Source organism: Poecilia formosa, unplaced genomic scaffold (genome assembly GCF_000485575.1).
Source record: "Poecilia formosa unplaced genomic scaffold, Poecilia_formosa-5.1.2 Scaffold14, whole genome shotgun sequence".
NCBI lineage: Eukaryota > Metazoa > Chordata > Actinopteri > Cyprinodontiformes > Poeciliidae > Poecilia > Poecilia formosa.
The window spans coordinates 2,151,617-2,169,891 of record NW_006799953.1 but is presented as its reverse complement, the minus strand read 5'-3'; the positions used below and the strand labels follow the sequence as shown (position 1 = coordinate 2,169,891).

General features: G+C 41.2%; 1 protein-coding gene across 1 annotated transcript; it reads left to right on the top strand.

The window, feature by feature from the left end:
- The first annotated feature begins 1,095 nt into the window (after nt 1-1,095).
- Nucleotides 1,096-11,988, top strand: LOC103134003 (uncharacterized). The gene is made up of 4 exons (XM_007546043.2): nt 1,096-1,576; nt 4,047-7,192; nt 8,388-8,462; nt 9,827-11,988. The coding sequence occupies exons 2-4, from the start codon at nt 4,119-4,121 to the stop codon at nt 10,068-10,070; spliced, it is 3,393 nt and encodes a 1,130-aa protein (XP_007546105.1). The 5' UTR covers nt 1,096-1,576; nt 4,047-4,118; the 3' UTR covers nt 10,071-11,988.
- Nucleotides 11,989-18,275: the final 6,287 nt, after the last annotated feature.

The window sequence follows — 18,275 nt, the reverse complement described above, 5'->3', positions numbered from 1 at the left end:
CATGCTACTACTGGCTGTATGTGATAGAACCCAGTGATTGTCTGGCAACCTGTCCAGAGTGTATTTCACCTTTTATCTAAGTTTTAACCTCCAGTCATGATCCTGCTGTTTGAGTGTGTTTTTGTGTGTGAGAGTCTTACTTTACTCCAAAACTGGAGATTTGACAAGTATAGTTTTATGAAAAAAAATAAAATAAAAAAAATATATATATATAGGTTACATGATAAACATCCATCCATCTTCTTACGCCCTTATCCCATTGGAGTCGGGAGGGGTATCGGTGCCTGTCTCCCACAGCCAGCAAGCAAGAGGTGGCAGGCTGGACAGGTCACCAGTCTGTCACAGGGCAACACAGACAGGACAAACAACCATGCACACACACACTGGCAGAATTTGGAGAGACCAAATTAACCTGACAGTTATGTTTTTGGACTGTGGGAGGAAACCGGAGCACCTGGACAAAACATGCAAGCTCCATGCAAAAAGACTCCAGGCCGGGAATTGAACCAAGGACATTCTTGCTGCAAGGCAACAGCTCTGTGCCACTGTGCCACTCTGCAGCCCATCCAAAGAAACAAATGTTGTTGTTTTTTTTAAATAAATAAATAAAAATACGTTGTTTAGATATGGTGCTGCAGTTGAGATAAATATTCAGAACATGTTCACATATGGAAAGTACTTAAAGATAGCTCAGCAACAAACGTAACAATGTTTTATGGTGAAATCACTGTATTCTCACACATGTTGTTTCTCTCATTCTGATGGAGTGGCACAAAAAATTACACTTGTTCAGAGAAAATGTAATAAATCGACCTGTGGTTGCAGCCAAATGATGAGACTGACGTGAGAAACCGAACACTGTTCACACCGGCGATAATGGGAAAGTGAGCCTTATCTGTATGCATGATGGAAACAAATTACCACTGCCACACGGTGTCCAACCAATGTAACTTTTTTCCACTCCATATCTTTCAAGGTGCTACGTGTTGTTTTCCATTTATTTATTTTTTCTATTGCCACTTCCATTTTATGCTTCATTTAAATTGCATGGTAATTTACAGACGCTCCCTACTCTGCTGATGCAAGTCACTGCCTCCCTCTCCTGTCTGTTTTTCATTCTCTCTCTTTGCTCTCTCTTCGCCCAACTGTAGACCAGGACGCACGCGTGCTGGGAAGGAGGATAGTGGCAGAAAAAAAGGGGCGAAAGAAGGAGAGAGTGAAGGAGAGGGGGGTGACAAAGGACAAGACAGAGAGTAGGACAGAGAAGGGGGCTGCAGCCCAGTGTAGCAGATTGCCATGTTCTGACAATGGGGGTTTGCATGGAGCAGCAGAATCAAAACAGGACACAGCTCAGCTGTATGTTGGATCAATAAATGGTAGATGAGTTCAGACTTCAGGCGATGGAGTGGAAACCTTATTATTAAGAAGCACTGCTCGGTCGAACCGACTGCATACTGAGTCCCGAGTTTGGAATTTCTAAGAACTGACATTACAAGGATAAAGTCTCTCCAATCCTTGGGAACCTACAGAAACTTGGAGGAATGCAAACTTGAAGCTGGACTGCATTAACATTCAGGTAAGAGTGGGAATCAGAGTAACCATAAATTTGCAGTAAACAGTTGTTATAAAATGTCCCATGGCTTTTTTCTTCTTCTCCTTTTTTTTTTGTTGTTGTTGTTGTTGCCTGTTTTATTTAGCTCTGCAAAGGGGGATTTAATGAAGTATTAACAGAACATGACAGTTGTCACTTATCATTAGACTGTGCAGGAAGACATAGGTCACTTGACTGAGCTCAAGCAACATTAAACACAACGATCCAAAATAATAGTCCCTCCTGGTATAGCTGACTAAATGCACTTCTTGCAGTTTTAAACGTGTGTGTGTGTGTGTGTGTGCGTGTGTGTGTGTGTGTGTGTGTGTGTGTGTGTGTGTGTGTGTGTGTGTGCAGGAAAGTCGTCAAAGGAGAAGAAGAGGAGGGAAGGGATGTCAGAATGTGTTTGCATAAAGAATTTGTCATAAATCAACACTTGAAAGCAAAAACGCGCATACACACACTTTTAGACTGGCTGCTTTTTCATGGATAAATAAAAAGGCTGCTTTGCTGCCAAAATCCACACATTACTGTCTTGTTGCCAAACTGTGGTACAGATAAAAAAAAAAATGACATGAGAATACTGGCACATGGATATGATAAAAAAAAAAAAAAACAGAGACAAAAGACGTGAAGGGAACTGCATCCCAGAAGTCACAGTTTGAATTCTGGTCTGCATTACATTTGTGGTGTGTGTTCATACTAATACATAATAATAGAAGTGCTGCGCCAAGAAAGTCACCGCTGACCTGGAATTGGACACTTTAGTTTGCTTGACCGGCTCTGATCCATTAATCAGATACAGGGAAGGACTTAAAATGTCATCACCATAATTTGTAGTTTTCATTCCAGTAACTGTTCGTTTTCTTATGAAACTTGCTCTTGTTTTTACGTCTCATTTTATTAGCTTATTTAATTTATTTAATTTCTTAACTAACTGTCTTGTTGCTGTTTGAAAATTGTTTTTGTTTTATTAAAACAGGTCTCTTCTCTTGTAAATGATAGACCTGGATCCTTAGATCTCAACGAGACCACTGGTATAAATAAAGGTTTTTAAAAAAATAATAATAATAATCACACAAAAAAAACTATATTTGTATGTTTTAAAAAAATATGGACATTTACTGACGCTCTCATGGTCGAAACTGTGAGACACAAAGCCGGTAGTACAACTCAAAGTTTGTGAATAAAAAGCTCTCAACCGTTTTTCCGATCTGTGATAAAACCGTACATTACACAAGTGCAGCCAGGCTGCAGTGATAATAACACCATATGGTTTTATTCACTCTGAAAACCATTGTAAGAGAAAAGATAACCTCGGTAAATTCACTTATCCAGGTAAATATTCATAAAAGGTCTGAAGATTATCTAACCTATTAAAATCCATCCTCCACAATCACGTTTGTTATTTTAACATAATAGTGAATTTGTTTAAATCACAGAGCTGTGTAACAGCAACTGCTCACTCACTCTCTCTTTCACTCTCTCTCTCACACACACACACACACACACACACACACACGCACGCACGCACGCACGCACGCACGCACGCACAATGTCGGCTCTTATTCTGACGTAAATAGTCATATTTATTCATGAGCGAGTGGTTGCTACAAGGTTCAATTAGAGCCACAATAAATGTTTTAATATATCAAGATAGGACATTGGTTTTTCTCCTAAATGTTAACTCAGTCACAGCTGCCATTTATTTTTTGAACAGTTTTCACAACTATTTTGAATTGTGAAAGAAAAATATTTTCCTACATAAAGTACGTCTACATTAGTTTGCAAAAAAAAAAAAAAAAAAAAAAAAAAAGGCTAAGAAAGATGCTGATTGATTATCTGTCTTGGTAACAGGTGAAGGATAAATGCTGTTGTTTTTAGTTTTGCTTCCTTTATTATTACCTCCTTCCCATCGCCTAGATGATTTTGCTGTTCATGTAGATTTTCAGTGATCCAGGAAAAGATGGTCCCTTTGAGCATTTTCAAGAATACCATCTAATAAACATGAAATTTTTTCAGTTAATTGGGATCAAGTAAGGAGATATCTGAAACAGTAGAAACTGGTATCAGCAGTTCAAAACTTTACAAAAATCGATGACCAAATAAAAGCTAAATAAATCTCATCGGTTCATCTGGACATGAATTGTTTTCACAGCAGTCACCCCTTTTCTTTTTGATCATCATTTAAGTTATTTCCTTCCTTCCTTATTTTCTGCTATTAATGAAAAATGTTGAAAACTGGGTGCACAGTTCTTCCTGTCTTATCTCGAGTCTGCAATTGATTTCTTGACAGCTCAATCTTTTCATCGCTTCTGCTGTACTGAAGCGGGTTGTTTTTGCCTCTGCTTCAACTCTTGCGTTGTGCTAGATAATCCTGCTTGCTTGTGGATTTTCTTTGCACCACCATTTTGAGCGCCTCTCACTGTAACGCGTGTTCCTCTTTTTCTTACAGATGGACAAAATGATGCGAAAAGCGCTGTCCCTTCCTTGACTTCTCAGACCTTTTAAGTGAGCCAAATAAGGGATGGGGAGGCGAGCGGCTGACCTGACGACGCCGGTTCCGGTGTTGGGTGTCCCCGCCTCTGTAGGGGTGCGGAGCTGGAAGACAACAGGAGGAGACAGAAGCGGAGGAGTGCTGCTGCAGACTTGGGGACAGTGCAGCATCGGCATTCAGACGTCTCCGGGGATTAGCAGACCACTTGTTCAGCTACCTGATAGCGTCTCAAACAATGTTACTCAAACATCTAACATATATACCGCCAAAGAAACCAGGGCCATATCGCTTCATGTGAAGAGTGACAACGAGAAAAGGGCTATTTTAAGGCAGAAAACTGAGGAAACCAAGATCAAAAAGGAAGTGACTTTCAAAGCACTCGGAGGTGTCGGTTCAAAGGATGTCGCCGGCTGTCAGAAGAGAAGTGGTGGGACGTACTGCTATGCCAGGGCAATTAAAACCAATCCCCTCATTGCAGGCACCGCCAGCAGCGGCAGAACCAGACTGAAGTCTTCCACCCGTTACATCAACGGGAGCGTGGTGGATTCCGAGGCAATCGGCGGGATCATCGAAGTCAAAGACGACGCGGAGCCCTCGAAGGCCGCGGCTTCTCACGGAACGGTCTCGCGCCATCTTTGCGCAGACCAGTCGAAAAAGGCGTGCAACCAGTGTGGCGGGAAGCAGTCTGTAATATCCAGAGGCGCCGTCCCGGGGGAGACCACTTCCGAGGCTCTCTTCGGGGAGAAGGCATCAAAGCCAGCCCTCGCATCTCTGTTTACAGCCACACATTTAAAACTTCCTCATACACTGAAACAAAACCAGCTAAACTCTCAGAGCAGCGGAGTAAAGAACACACAGATTGCAAGCAACCCACACTTGTATTATATTAATGAAGAGATAACATATCGACGAACACCTCACCCTGCATGTCCGGTGCATTCCAGAGTTGGTCCAGGAACTCTGTATCGCACACACGCTTCAAGCGACGTGACATCCATCCAACCGGAAGCCATTCTCCACACTAAAACTGTTACAGTTGCTAAAGCCAGAATTGAAAGCAGGCAGGCGAGTTCCGCAACAAACTGTTTCGCAAAACCCAACCAGGACAATAAAATCTCCATCCTTTCAAGTTTTTGCTCGACGCCTCAAATGGCCACGGCAACCAAAACCTTTCAAGCTTCCCCTCAGCGCCTCAAGACATCGCCTCACCACTACCTACAAGATAATATTACTCAAAATGTATGTGTCTCTGTGCACGCCGTGCCCGAGTGTCCACCTTTATCTTTGTACACTGTAGCCATGGGAAGTCAAAGAACATCCAGTCCAGTTGCACAGGCAACTTTTAATCTGGAGAGGATGTGTCCGCATAGTAATGTCAGTCAGGCGCCAGAAGCCTTGCACTCAACACACAAAGCACAAATTCTTGAATCAGACCTTTCTTCATATCTCACAATGGTAAGCTCCCCATCTGATTTAGATACATGCCAGGAAAAGCCCCCGTCAAGAGCTGCCGACGTATCGCCAGCTAAAATATCTCTTATGGACAACCCAGCTCAATTCCCTGCTTCTGCTAATCCGCCTCAGAAACCTGCGCCCCATTCGCTCCTAAGTGCCGCCGTCTCTTTGAATTATAAAGTCAATCCAGATCAAATTTCATGTAGAGGCACCACAGACAACGCCGTGGCTCCGCAAATCCACTCGGTTCAGCCTAACTCCTCAGACTCTGAAACTGCGCCGCATATTTCCGCGTCCTCTGCACGCACAATATCTGGCGCGTCCAAGTCCCCGGAAGCAAAAGGTGAGTCGCGCGCAGCTCTCCCGAGCTCCGCAGCTGGTCGTTGCACGGTATATGAAAATATGACCGTCAAAACTGAGGTGAGACAAGTCACATCCCTGAACGGTTCTCTGGCGTCTCTGGGCGGAGAAAGACGAGATGACCTTGCCGCATCCGGTGCGTGTTTGCTTCAGTTGACAGACGCAACCGAGGTGCTAAGGAACGGCGACGCACACGACAAAAACCAAGCTCACCACACACAAGCACCAGACATCAGCAGTCAAAACAGTAATAAACCTCGCGTTTGGGGCGTCGTTACCAAGCAGCAGAGCGACTCCGCAGCAACTCCTCTCGAAAAGTCACCAAATATGTTGGGAACCGCCGAGGGAGGAAGTGAAACTAAAAGCCATCACACTAATCCAACTATCGGCCCCGCTGTGGAATTACAATGTAATAAAAACAAGTGTATCGACCGTGCTGTCAATGAATTAGCGGTGCACAAGCCTGAAGAGCATAAAAATTCACGGGTCACTAACCCTCAGAATTGCTTTTCCCCAATTAAGTCAAGCACCTTTCTTCCGCAGGGTTGTCTGGACAGAGAAAAACAAAGACTTAAAAATTATAAAGGATGCGTTCGAGCAGACCATGAGGGACACAGCGCAACAAACCCACTGGGTCAGGCAGCCAGGCGCCCCGATTTGAATGCACAACAGTTTGCCTTGGGTGCAGCAGCCAGCCGTGCAAATAGTGCATTTGAATCCAACGCGGATGGGCAGAAGCATCTCGGTTATTCATCGCCCCCGGTCGAGACGCAAACTAACTGTGAGCCCAATATCTCGCAAACAAACACAGAGGTGAAACACATCACCCAGTCTGCCGCCGACTGCCAAAATTCCAATTTCGATATTACATTACGGAGGCAAACACACACAAGCCCAGAACGTTCTGTCAGCGTGCCAGCATCGTTCACCGGCAAAGGAGGGCTCTCGGCACACACAGGCCCTGACCGGGAGTTCGACCTACAGCCGCCTGCAATGCTCGCTAAATCAAGTTTCACCCTCCCGTCCAGAGAGGTGGAGGGAATAAGCAGAGCAGATTTAAAGTTTAGCCCCGCTGCTCCTCAGTCGGGCCCCGAGGGCACTGGGCTGTCTCACTCCCACCCGTCCGACGCGGCGCTGCTGTTGCCGCCTTCCCCGCAGTGCTGCAGGTCTGCAGGCCTGGAGCAGAGGCTCAAGACCGTGGAGGCCAGCCTGGCGGCCAACAAGGACAGGATCACCACCCTGCTTAACATCATTCAGGACCTGGAGACATGCAACGCTCCCAACAGCCTGTAAGTCTGTGTGGCAGCTGGGTAAATAACTTGTCCAACATGTATGTAGCACAACAGAATCACTCTGTGACTCATGTTAAGTTCCCAATCAATGAGGAGGGATAGTTAATAAATATTCAGGTGATGTTGTCTCTTACATTTAGATTAGTTGGTTCAGAAGGCTAAAACTAACAGCTAGACCAGGCTTACCTTGACAACTTCAAGTTCAAAAGTGTTATATTCATTTACATCAGTTATTTTAAGAAACTTAAAGAAGCTGTTGATTATTCACACAGAAAATTAACGGTTGGAGGCCGTCTGATCGTCTTCCTCTGTGAAACTGACCAGGCTAAGTTTTTAAATTCGCCTTGTTATTTTTTTCCACTTTTAAGTTTTGCTGTAGGTATTTTGTTCATTTTCATAAAAATCTTTTCACATTGATCCTGGGAATTATTGCCTTTTTTAAAATTATTATTATTATTTTTTTTTAACAATGCATTGGAATAACAGCTGTGGGCTTGAGTTGAACTGGACAAACCCAATTGAATTCATTTATTCCAAAGAAAGGTTATTGGTGAAGCATCACCTTCTGCATCTATTCCCTGTGTGATTTCGAATAAATTACTATAAATTGTTACCAAAACTGTAATCTGTGCTTTGTCATTGCAAAAAAAAAAGAAAAAAAAATGACATAAGAGATCACATAAATGTGTTTCAGAGGTGACAATTGCATAATAATAAGTCATGGTTATTAGTGCAATGATGTGGGGCTGCAACATCATTAAAAGCCTGCAAACAGGTCAGCGACTGTGTGTGTGTGTGTGGGGGGGTGTGTGTGTGTGTGTGTGTGTGTGTGTGTGTGTGTGTGCATGTGTGACAGAAACCTACTTGGGCAATTCAAGGGGCCACGTCTCACAGAGATTTATTTTAGCCACCCGGCTCTTCTGGGAAAAATAAGGGGAATTAAAACGCCCTTCTGGCACAGTGTCTCTGTCAGTCACTCTCACTGGCTGCCGTGCGTTAATAAGTTGTGACTGCCTCTAAGGTCATCTTTCAGAATAACAGACTCCTAATAAGAGACGGGCGTCTAACAAAACACACGCCAGGCAGCAGCCCGAACGGATTCAGAAGGAGAGGATATAAGCGCAAAGATGATTGAGCTGTTTATCCGAGAAGATGAGCGCCGTGGAAGTAATTTGCTTTTGTTTCGTTTCAGTCGGCGATGTCATAAAACTGGACTGGACCTGAGAAACTGCTCGACCTGCCAGAAGACTGCTTGTATTGTGTACAGGTGAGCCAATAGCGAAATCTTTGATCTGACATGTTTATTTATTTGTTGTTGTTTTGTTTTTTTTTTTACTTACAGGTGACACAGACTCCTCTGGTGTGTGATGAATTTAGTGAATTTGTGCCGCTTCTTGGTGTTTCGTTTGCTCAAGTAGAGACGACGTCGAAAAGGAAGACATGGGCTTTGACTATCTATCCAAACACTTTGGGTGAACGTAAAAACGTGGACTTTGCTGAGAGGGGTTGGCTAAAGCATTCGATTTATGGATACGCCTGCTGCTTTTCATTTCTCTGAAAATGTGATGGATTTGCATCACACCTAATGAAAAGCTCAACGTTGCCACTGCAGTTGAGAGATAGAGAGAGAGAGAGAGAGACGTCTTTGTCTCATTTCATAATACAGAAGGACAGTAGTGTGTTTTCGCCTCAAATCTTCGTAAACGTCAGTAAATGTAAACAGTAGCTCCGTGCGGCAAAGGAGAACTTCATCGGTAACTACTTCCCCACGTTTTTGCCATTTCATTCTCTCCTGTGATTATTTGTGAGCAAACTCTTAGACTATGATCAGGATTAAGACAAGAACAGTTATCTACATCTATAAGTTTCTTTCATTGTAAAGGATAAACTTTCAATTTTGCTGATGGAGTTAAGACTCTGGTTTTCAGTCTCAACGTACAGAATGGTTTTGAATTATGTTGGCTTTTTTTTTGTTGCTCATCTAATGTTTTAGGATTCATCATTCTTTTTTTCTTTTTCTTTTTTTGTACTTCCCATATCTGTGCCTTGTCTTGGTTTGCACTCATTTACAGAACTGTTGCGTCATGCGTAGGCAGCAGTAAAGGTAAAACTTCAACAATTTGCCCCAGTGATATTGGGAAGCAGGAAGCAGGTTAAGTGAGGTTCTTAAATCTAAAAGTATTCTCCTCCTTGTTCCGACAGTAACAGCTGTCTTCAAATATTCAAAACCTGTCCCTTGATCTACTTACTTTCAAAACTGCTTGTGTTTTAGAGAGATAGAGATGTTGAAGTACTAAATGCTGCATGTTGGCGTCTGGCCCTAAGAGGCCGAGGCAGACATGAGCATATTCACATAAGACGTGTCTTTAGAAGAATATGGGTGCCAGGCTGGAAAATGTGCTCATGTCCAAAGTAATTCTGAAATCTGATAAGGAAAGGCGATGCACATACAGACTACCGTCACACAATGCAACTTGTCCGTAGCAGCTCTTAAGTAACAAGTGGCATGAAGAAGTTTTAACCTCCATACAAGTGATCTGGAAATCCTTAACTCAAGTTTGAGTTTGTCCAAACGAAACCTTTAATATGTTTAATTAACAACTTCTTTATTTTTGCCATGTCTCCATCCAGTGTCGAGTACGACTTCAGGCAGCAGGAGCGACACTTCTTGGAGGTTCTGAATCACTCACCGGGTGACAGCAGCAGTTTCCCCGCATATCTGGCGGCGCCTTCAAACCTCGGCCTCCTTCGAAACGCCATCTTTAGGAACCTCACAAAGACAAAGTTGAAGAGCAAAAAGCTGTGCAGGACTCTGCTCAAGTGGATTCCAAGAAAAAAATCGTCGGCCGTAGATCTCTGCGCTGCCAGCATGTGACCAGCATGCAAGATTCCACCCTGAACTAAAGTTTGGAATAATCGTAATAAAAACTAACCACAAAACTGGCAGCTACCCATTACTAAGAGACAGTAGGTGATTGGGTTATCCTTCAATCAACCAGTACTATGGTACCTCTGGCTACTAGATATGGTAACATAGCTTTTCTTTTTTTTCTAGAAGTTTTCTTAAGACAAGTTTAAAGGTAAAACAGAAAAAAAACAACAAAAAAAACAAAGTGGAATTTAGCAGAATTCTAAAAATATTTGTTCTAAAAGCTGCTGCACTGGGCTATTCAGAGCATTTATACAAGTTTTCATATTACCTTAATATGTTCAAATTCAAATTCTGTTATATTGCAGCAACAAACGTCAGAGCGTAATATTTGGATTTTATGTGACAAAGCAACGTAAAGGTCATAGTTATATAAAAAGAAACTTAAAAGAAAAATTTAACTCAAAAAAGTGCATTTGTGTCCAAGCCATTACTCTCATAACCCACAATAAAATCTCCAGCAGCAAAACTTCAGAAATCAGACTTAAAATGCATGTAATTTAATCTCAGTAGGAATTAACTGTTACGAGACAAAACGGCTTACGAATAATGTTGAAAACATGTTGAAAGCTTGGCTGCGTAAATGAGGTCATCACTCTAAATAATGTTTCCACTCATTTCACCAAACCCTTTCATTTGTCACTGCAGTAAAACGGCGGTTCAAAAAGTCTTGACTTGGACGCACCAAACAGAAATGGGTATTGCATTTCCCAGATTTTTTAATAATTTTTTATTTCATTTCCGTCTATCACATAAAAAGCAAATAAAAACAAAACACATTAAAATTTCCTTCTAGTTGTACCTTTGCAACATGGAAAGTAAACTTGATGGGTATTATACCCAGCATGAGTGGTCCACAGCCTGACAACTTTTATATGTCAGAGCAGGAGGCGGCCTGTCCTCGAAGATGTGTGGTTGGGTTTTTTTTTTGTTTTTTTTTTCTCAATGTATCCCTGGTTGATGCATGCTGTCAGCACAAACAACTGAAACCAGAAGCTTAGATAAACAAAATAAAAAAAAGAAAAGAAAAGAAAAGAAAACACCATTTCTCACCATCTGAAGTTAAGTCAGAAAAAATATTATCTTTCTTTTGCTCAGTTAGAATTACAAAAATTATTCAGATTTGTTTATTGACACATTGAGACAAGGAGAGGAACAATATGTCAGAGATGTAAGTTTTAACGTATTCAAAAGAAATCAGAAATTCAGATAGATTTCCTAAGTACTTGGTAGTGTTGCCTTTGAATTGTATGACTTTGGTCAAGTGTTTTGGGGATGCTTCCCACAAGCTTCTCGTAAAAGTTTGCTGGAAGTCTGACCGATTCCTCCTGACGGAACTGGTGGAACTGGGATAGTAGACTGGTTTTCTCACGCAGCGAAAACAGTCCCACGGGGTGATGCTTGAAACTGCATCTGTAAATTATACTGAAGACATTAATAAATAAATCTCTGAGATATTCTCTCATTCTTGTGGTATATAACAAGTATAAATCATTTTTGTAATTCTATCTGATCTTTACCAAGAGAAGTTTGGTCTGATTTAACTTTAGACAGAGGAGGGGGGGGAGTTATATCTTTTTTTTATTCAGTGTTTTGGTTTCAACTGTAAAATTTGTGTTTTGCAATTCATTTTGAGCCTGATTTTAGCTACTTTTCAAAAATGGTATAAGGATTTCTTTGTTTTGCTTTTCATTGTTAATATTTAAAAAAGCCTGGTTGTATTTGAAGACTAAACCCAATCCCAAATTTCTATATCTAATTTTCTATATAAGACTGTTTGTTCTCTTTGCACTGTTGAGATTAATACATCTGACTGAAAGTTGACCTATTATCTCGTTCCCCTTAGAATAAACGTCAGGAACACAAGCTTTGTTTCACTGACTGCTGATTTCTCCCCGGTGTTGTGCGATTCCTAATAAAGATTCAGCACGTTTGACCATTTTCGCGGATGCAAAATGGCCACACGGGGCCCAGAAAAATAGAGAGATCTCCATTATGTCTCTGTCAATCGTGCGACGGTCTCAAAATCCCCAAACAATCTGAAGTTCATAAAGGGTTTCGGAGGAAAACAACAACGTGACAAAGGCTGCAGTGAAGCATGAGCCACAGACGGGTTGGTGATGAGCACGGGAACACGCTCCTGAAGAGCAGCGTGGACAAAGACTCGCTGACATTATACTCCAGCTAAAGCGGCAGGACGAGTGAAATTAGTGTGAAACCTTGGAAGAAACAAAGGAGAGCAACAACGCTGGTATTAGCTCCTGAAGTCAGAAAGCAGGCGTTGCCCCTGTCCTTTAATAAAAAGATGCCAGAGAAGAATTATAACAGTGAAAATTAGTCCCTAAATCAATGGAACAAGAGGGAGATATGGGCTCACAGCGATCGTACAGAGTCTTCAGCAGGCATTTTGTTTGCTACAAGGCACAATAAAAGAAAACGTAAGAGATTGATAACCTCCACTAAAGTATCTCAAAGACTAAGAAACGAATCGGTCTCACGCAAAACGATTCGCTCTTATCTACTGAAAACACACATTCTACTTGCTAATTCAAAGCTCAGAGGGAATCTGTGTAAGAAATTAAATTCTAAGCATTTAAGCTAAAAGAAAAGGGTTAAGTTTTTACAGTTTGAGGTATAATTTTGGGTTAATCCAGCTCGATACTCAGGTAAAGGAAAAAAAAACAACTTTGCGTGATAAAAACAGATGAATTCCTGGGGCACATGCGTTCCCACATCCAGAACCCTAGAAGGGAGGATCTTAATCAGATTAAATCTGAATGAGATCAGCGGCGCGACCTTAAAACAGGCTGCTGGTGTTCCCTCCAGAATTCAAACAAATTCTGCAAAGACGAGTGGGCCAGAATCCCTCCGGAGTGTTTTAAAAAGCCCGTCGCCACTTATCACAAATACTTTATGGCAGTTGTTGCTGCTATCAAGTAATCAAGTTGCTGACAAGTTCAATGGAGGAGCTGACTTCATTTTGCAGCAGGACTTGGCATCTGCTCACACAGCCAGAAGTGCCAATACCCGATGCAATGGAAATGGTGTCACCTAATTGGTCGGCCAGCAAGCTACACCCAGCTGAGAGTGCGTGGAGTGAATCGGAAGACTAATTTTATGAAATATGTTCAGTTTTGAGAACTGAAAACTGAAAAACTGGGCAGCCTTGATACTCAAACAAAAACCGTGCCGAAAAAAAAAAAAATCTAACTTCTGTAAATCAAAGGATAATAAAGCCAATATATTGTATTTCATTACTTTAAAAAAAATCACAGAAGACAAAAAAATTAAGAAAATGATTAAGAAAATATCCCAGTAAACAACAAATGTATTTAGTTAATTATTAGAGATTAGTGGGTAACACTTTATTTGAAGGGGTGTGCATAAGACTGACATGACGCTGTCATAAACATGACATAACATCCTGTCATGAACATGAAGTCGTCTTTATGAATGTTTATGACAGTTGTCATGAACTGTCATTCAGTAAATAATGACACTTTCAATGCAAAGTTGCTCTAAAAGTTGCATTGAAAATCCGTTAAAGATGCCAACTTTGCATTAAGTTATCATAATTAAATAAGTTGTTGTTGTGGTTTTTTGCGCTGTGATTAATAATTATCTAACCCTAACCCTACTTACTGAATGACACTTCATGACAACTGTCATAAACATTCATAAGGACTTCTTTATGTTTATGACAGGTGTTATGTCATGTTTATGACAGTGTCATGTCAGTCCTATGCACACCCCTTCAAATAAAGTGTTACCGATTAGTGAGATAAGCTCTTCACCTATAAGTTACATATATATAAGAGAGAGAGAGAGATATTTTGGTTACAATCACTACAAAAGTGAGATGGTGGAGACGTTTTTCCCTTAAGGTGAATCTGCCGGCCAGAGCTGCAGACAGATACTGGAAAGAATGATCTGATCAATAACAGCATGTGCTGTACTGCGGGGAATAATTAGGAAGCAATGAGACATAAGAAAATCAGTGTGCTTGGAGGTGCATATAAGCAGCCTAGTCAGAGCTCCACAAATAAATTATCACTAAGAGAGCTGCATCTTTCATGGCGTTGGGACTGTTAGCTGCATTTAATAGTAATTTCTCCATTTGTTTTTCTGTTCTTGTTAGCATTGCATCATGTTACTGTCTTCGTAATTCTATAGATCATGTTCAGTTTATGTCTTCTGCAGCCCCTGCAAACGTTGTTTTCTCTATTTGTGTGTGTGTGTGTGTGTGTGTGTGTGTGTGTGTGTGTGTGTGTGTGTGTGTGTGTGTGTGTGTGTGTGTGCAATCCTCTTCAATCCTTTAGTTTTACTTATTTGCTGCTTGTAGCTAAAATTATTTATCTCACAACCAGATGTAGTTTGCTCATTAAAAAAAGTCAGCAAACGGTTTTGATTCTGGTCACAATATCTGTGAACCTAATTTTGAAATAACCTGCATCTGCAATACTGCTGCAGCTCTCCACTTAAAAAGATTAGATTTTTCCCATCTCCAAAAAGAAAGTGCTACATTAAAGTCAACCATTTTTTATTTTAAAAATTGTGAAAATGACACCTTTTTAATAATGTTTTGTTAATTAATTCACTTTTTTTTAATGAAGCTTGAGATAAGGTCAACATTTATACCCTTAATTTTAAGTTTCGATTTCATAAAACCTTGGAAGAACAGGCCCAACATGGTGGCTGCAGCATCTGGTCTGACTTGATGAAATATGAATGGAGCAAAAATACTTTGGAAGAACAAAAATATGTTGACAGTCGCAAGAGACAAAGATGAAAAAGTTACATGTGCATCATCTTCTAGGACTGCAAACCCGAACAAACAGAGTTGTGCCAAAATGGTTTACATCAAAGCATATTCATGTGTTAAAAAAAAGAAAGAAAAGAAAAAAGGATACAGTCAAAGTCCAGACCGAGAACAAATCGAGAATCTGTGATAAGACTTGAAAATTAAGTTTCACAGATGCTATCCATCTAATCATCAGGCTCCGGAAACCATCAGGAACCTCCTGAGCCCAAGTCATTTTCAAAGGATGAATGGGTGTAAATTTCCTGACCCAGATGTGCAAACCACTTAGAGACGTAACGCATAATGCTCGCAGCTAAATGTGGCTTTACTAATGGAAAGTATTGACTCGGGGTGCTGACGCGTGACAGAGTCTTCAGATTCATATTTATGAAAATTAACATTTTCATCTTCAGAATGTACGACTTTGCATTGGTCTATCATGAAAAAGCACAACACTTTATACTTGTGAAACGAGTCTGAAAAAGTGAAAAAGTGAAGGGAGACAAAAGACAACAGGTTGCTGGGGTGAGCTCAGACTGGCCCCCTGCCAGGGACAAAAGAAACTAAGGAGACTTTCATATCCACCATGCAAACCACTGCGGATGTTTGAAGAGGATTCTACAACAAGCAGTGGATGACATAACAAATAAAGATCACCATTAGGAAAAAGGCAAAAAGCCTTTGGGAGTTAAAGCAGGGTGCTGAAATGGAGTTGGATAAGAGAAAAAAAAACTGAAAGAACTCAATAGGAAAACTAAATCATCTTAAGAAATGGAGGAAACAATTGTACTACTTTAATAAAGTCTTGGTACTCTACACTCCTTTACTGCTCTTTAGACTTTTCTTGAACACTGGTGAAATTATAGTCGTTCAGATATCTTTTTGTGGCAAATCTATCAGTGTTCATTGATAAAGCTCTACACAAATACAGGCCACTTAACATTTCACGTCAAGTTTGACAACCATCTATTTCAGGTAGTTTTTATAATCTACTAATGCTCTACTGAAGGGAAATCTGAGTGAGGTTCACATTTCATTCTGCTGGATTGTAGCCAGATTGTAAATAGAACAATAGAGCAAAATGCAAAACGAAGAAACAGAAATAGGGGATAAAAGGATACAGTTGTTTTTTTTTTTTTTTAAGATGACATTAAAATGAAAACAAGGCAGCCGATCAAACGTTTAAGACCATAGCCCTGCCCCAAAAAAATCCCAATAGATAAAAATATGTTGTCAAAGAAAGGCCTCATGGGTAACCCCACTGCTCAAGGCGTGCTTGGTGCCACTGGTTCCAGTTGGAAGGTGGCTCCATGTGGAGAACATGGAATCACAAAATCCTTGGTGTTGGACCTCAAACCAGTTTTGCCATCCATCCATCCATCCATACATGTTTTCAATGGGACTTGGTAAGGACGGACTTCACAGGACGGTCGTGAGAAGAAGTCTCTTGGCAGATGGGAACTGTGAACTGCTTCGGCATGTCATTGCCGCTTAAAAAAAAAGCCCCTCTGTCAAGAGGGATACCTGCTGCAGCAGCCAGCTGCAGTTTGACACCTCAGCACAACCTGGAGCTCCATCATTCAAATGAGGTGGAACCAAGCGTCCTAAATCAGGATGGGCCACATCGACTATGCAGCAATGAAAACATCTCCGCTGGGATCGACTCGTCGAGCTCTGGAAACCGTCGGGGCTCTCCTTTTTTCTCGTCAGAAAATAAACATCTCCTCCGTCCGTCAGTGTTGCTTGTGTAACGCTGCTTTGCGAAGTCCAAACGGGTACATTTGTATCATAGCAGAAGGTGCAGCCCTTGTAGAGACCTTCTAGTCTGCTATTATACTGAAAAGTCTTCGTCAGTATAGGGCCACAGCTTGGGTCAAGGATCTGCCTTTGTGTTTAAAGACAGCCAGCTGAAAACCTGAGCTAAAAGCAAAGAGAAAATGTTTTGAACCTCGAAATGTTCCGATATTTAAAATGACTTTCACTCTGCCCCACCTCGGCAGTGATGACTCATTGTGAGAGGCCTTGAATGTGCAGCTCATTAATCCTGCCTCGTAAAAAGACAGATAGTCTTCCCGTCTTTGGCATCATGGTGAAGCGAGAGTTATAAATTTAAGCTATTGATCAGCAGATGAAGAGCTTGTTTGAGTTTGAATGCATTTTTTAAAATAATTTGCTCACTCATTTTGGTCTCTTGGGGCTGCACAGTGGCGCAGTTGGTTCTTGCAGCAAGAAGGTTCTGGGTTCAGTTCCCGGCCCCGGTCTTTCTGCATGGAGTTTGCATGTTCTCCCTGTGCATGTGTGGGTTTTCTCCGGGTACTCCGGTTTCCTCCCACAGTCCAAAAACATGTCAGGTTAATTGGCCTCTCCAAATTGCCCCTAGGTGTGAGTGTGTGTATGCATGGTTGTTTGTCTCTGTGTTGCCCTGCGACGGACTGGCGACCTGTCCAGGATGTACCCCGCCTCTCGCCCGGAACGTTAGCTGGAGATAGGCACCAGCACCCCTCCCGACCCCACTAAGGGACAAGGGTGTAAAGAAAATGGATGTATTTTGGTCTCTTGTTCTTGTTTTTTTTTTTTTTTTTGCATTTAAAGCTCAACTCAAGATTTCGATCCACGGAGCTGGAGTTTAGGTTTGATTAAAGGTCGTATTTCAAAGGAGTCAACTGGCTCAAACAGAGAAAATAATGAAGTGTAAAGTCTTCAGAAAATGAAATATTTTCAACAAATTAACTGTTAGATTTGAGCATCTTAATGATTATCTTCACAGTTCATGAAAATGACTTCACTTCCAAGAGAAATGAACTGAAATGCATGTTGTCTGTTAAGCGTAATGGTAAGAAATTGAAGCGCAAAGGCACAAATTGGCACTAATGTGTACAAAATGGCAAAGAGGGATAAATTAATATGAGTATATTCACCCAACTCAGAAGTAACACCCTGGTCTGCAACCTCTTAGTGGTTTTCAGCTCATTATTTTGGTTCACTGGTCCATCAGGTTGAGCTTTAGTGCTCTGAGCAGCCTCTGCATGAGGAAGCCACAGGCAGCGACTCGATCCCAGTCTGAAAACTCCATAATAAAGAAGCTCACACACAAATAACAAGAGTTTGTTGTAGAATGCTTAATCTAAATCAGTCCGATAACTCCCAGGTATTCTCTAACATTAAAAAATAAAAAATAAATGTCCCACACTAGTGAATAAATTTACTTAGGTATTGAAAGTTTTCATGTATTTGTTGACTTTAAATTTTAACCTTTTAATGCCACGGCATGAAAAATATGGTTTCAGGGACTTTGGATTTTCTGCAATTCTTGAGATTTTGACTAAACATAAGGTGTATCACATATGTAT

Excerpts from the sequence above, each read along its gene's own strand:
- LOC103134003 (XM_007546043.2), top strand. The coding sequence starts at position 4,119 with ATGGGGAGGCGAGCGGCTGACCTGACGACGCCGGTTCCGGTGTTGGGT. Across the intron at positions 7,193-8,387 it reads TGCAACGCTCCCAACAGCCT|TCGGCGATGTCATAAAACTG; the intron begins GTAAGTCTGTGT and ends GTTTCGTTTCAG. Across the intron at positions 8,463-9,826 it reads ACTGCTTGTATTGTGTACAG|TGTCGAGTACGACTTCAGGC; the intron begins GTGAGCCAATAG and ends GTCTCCATCCAG.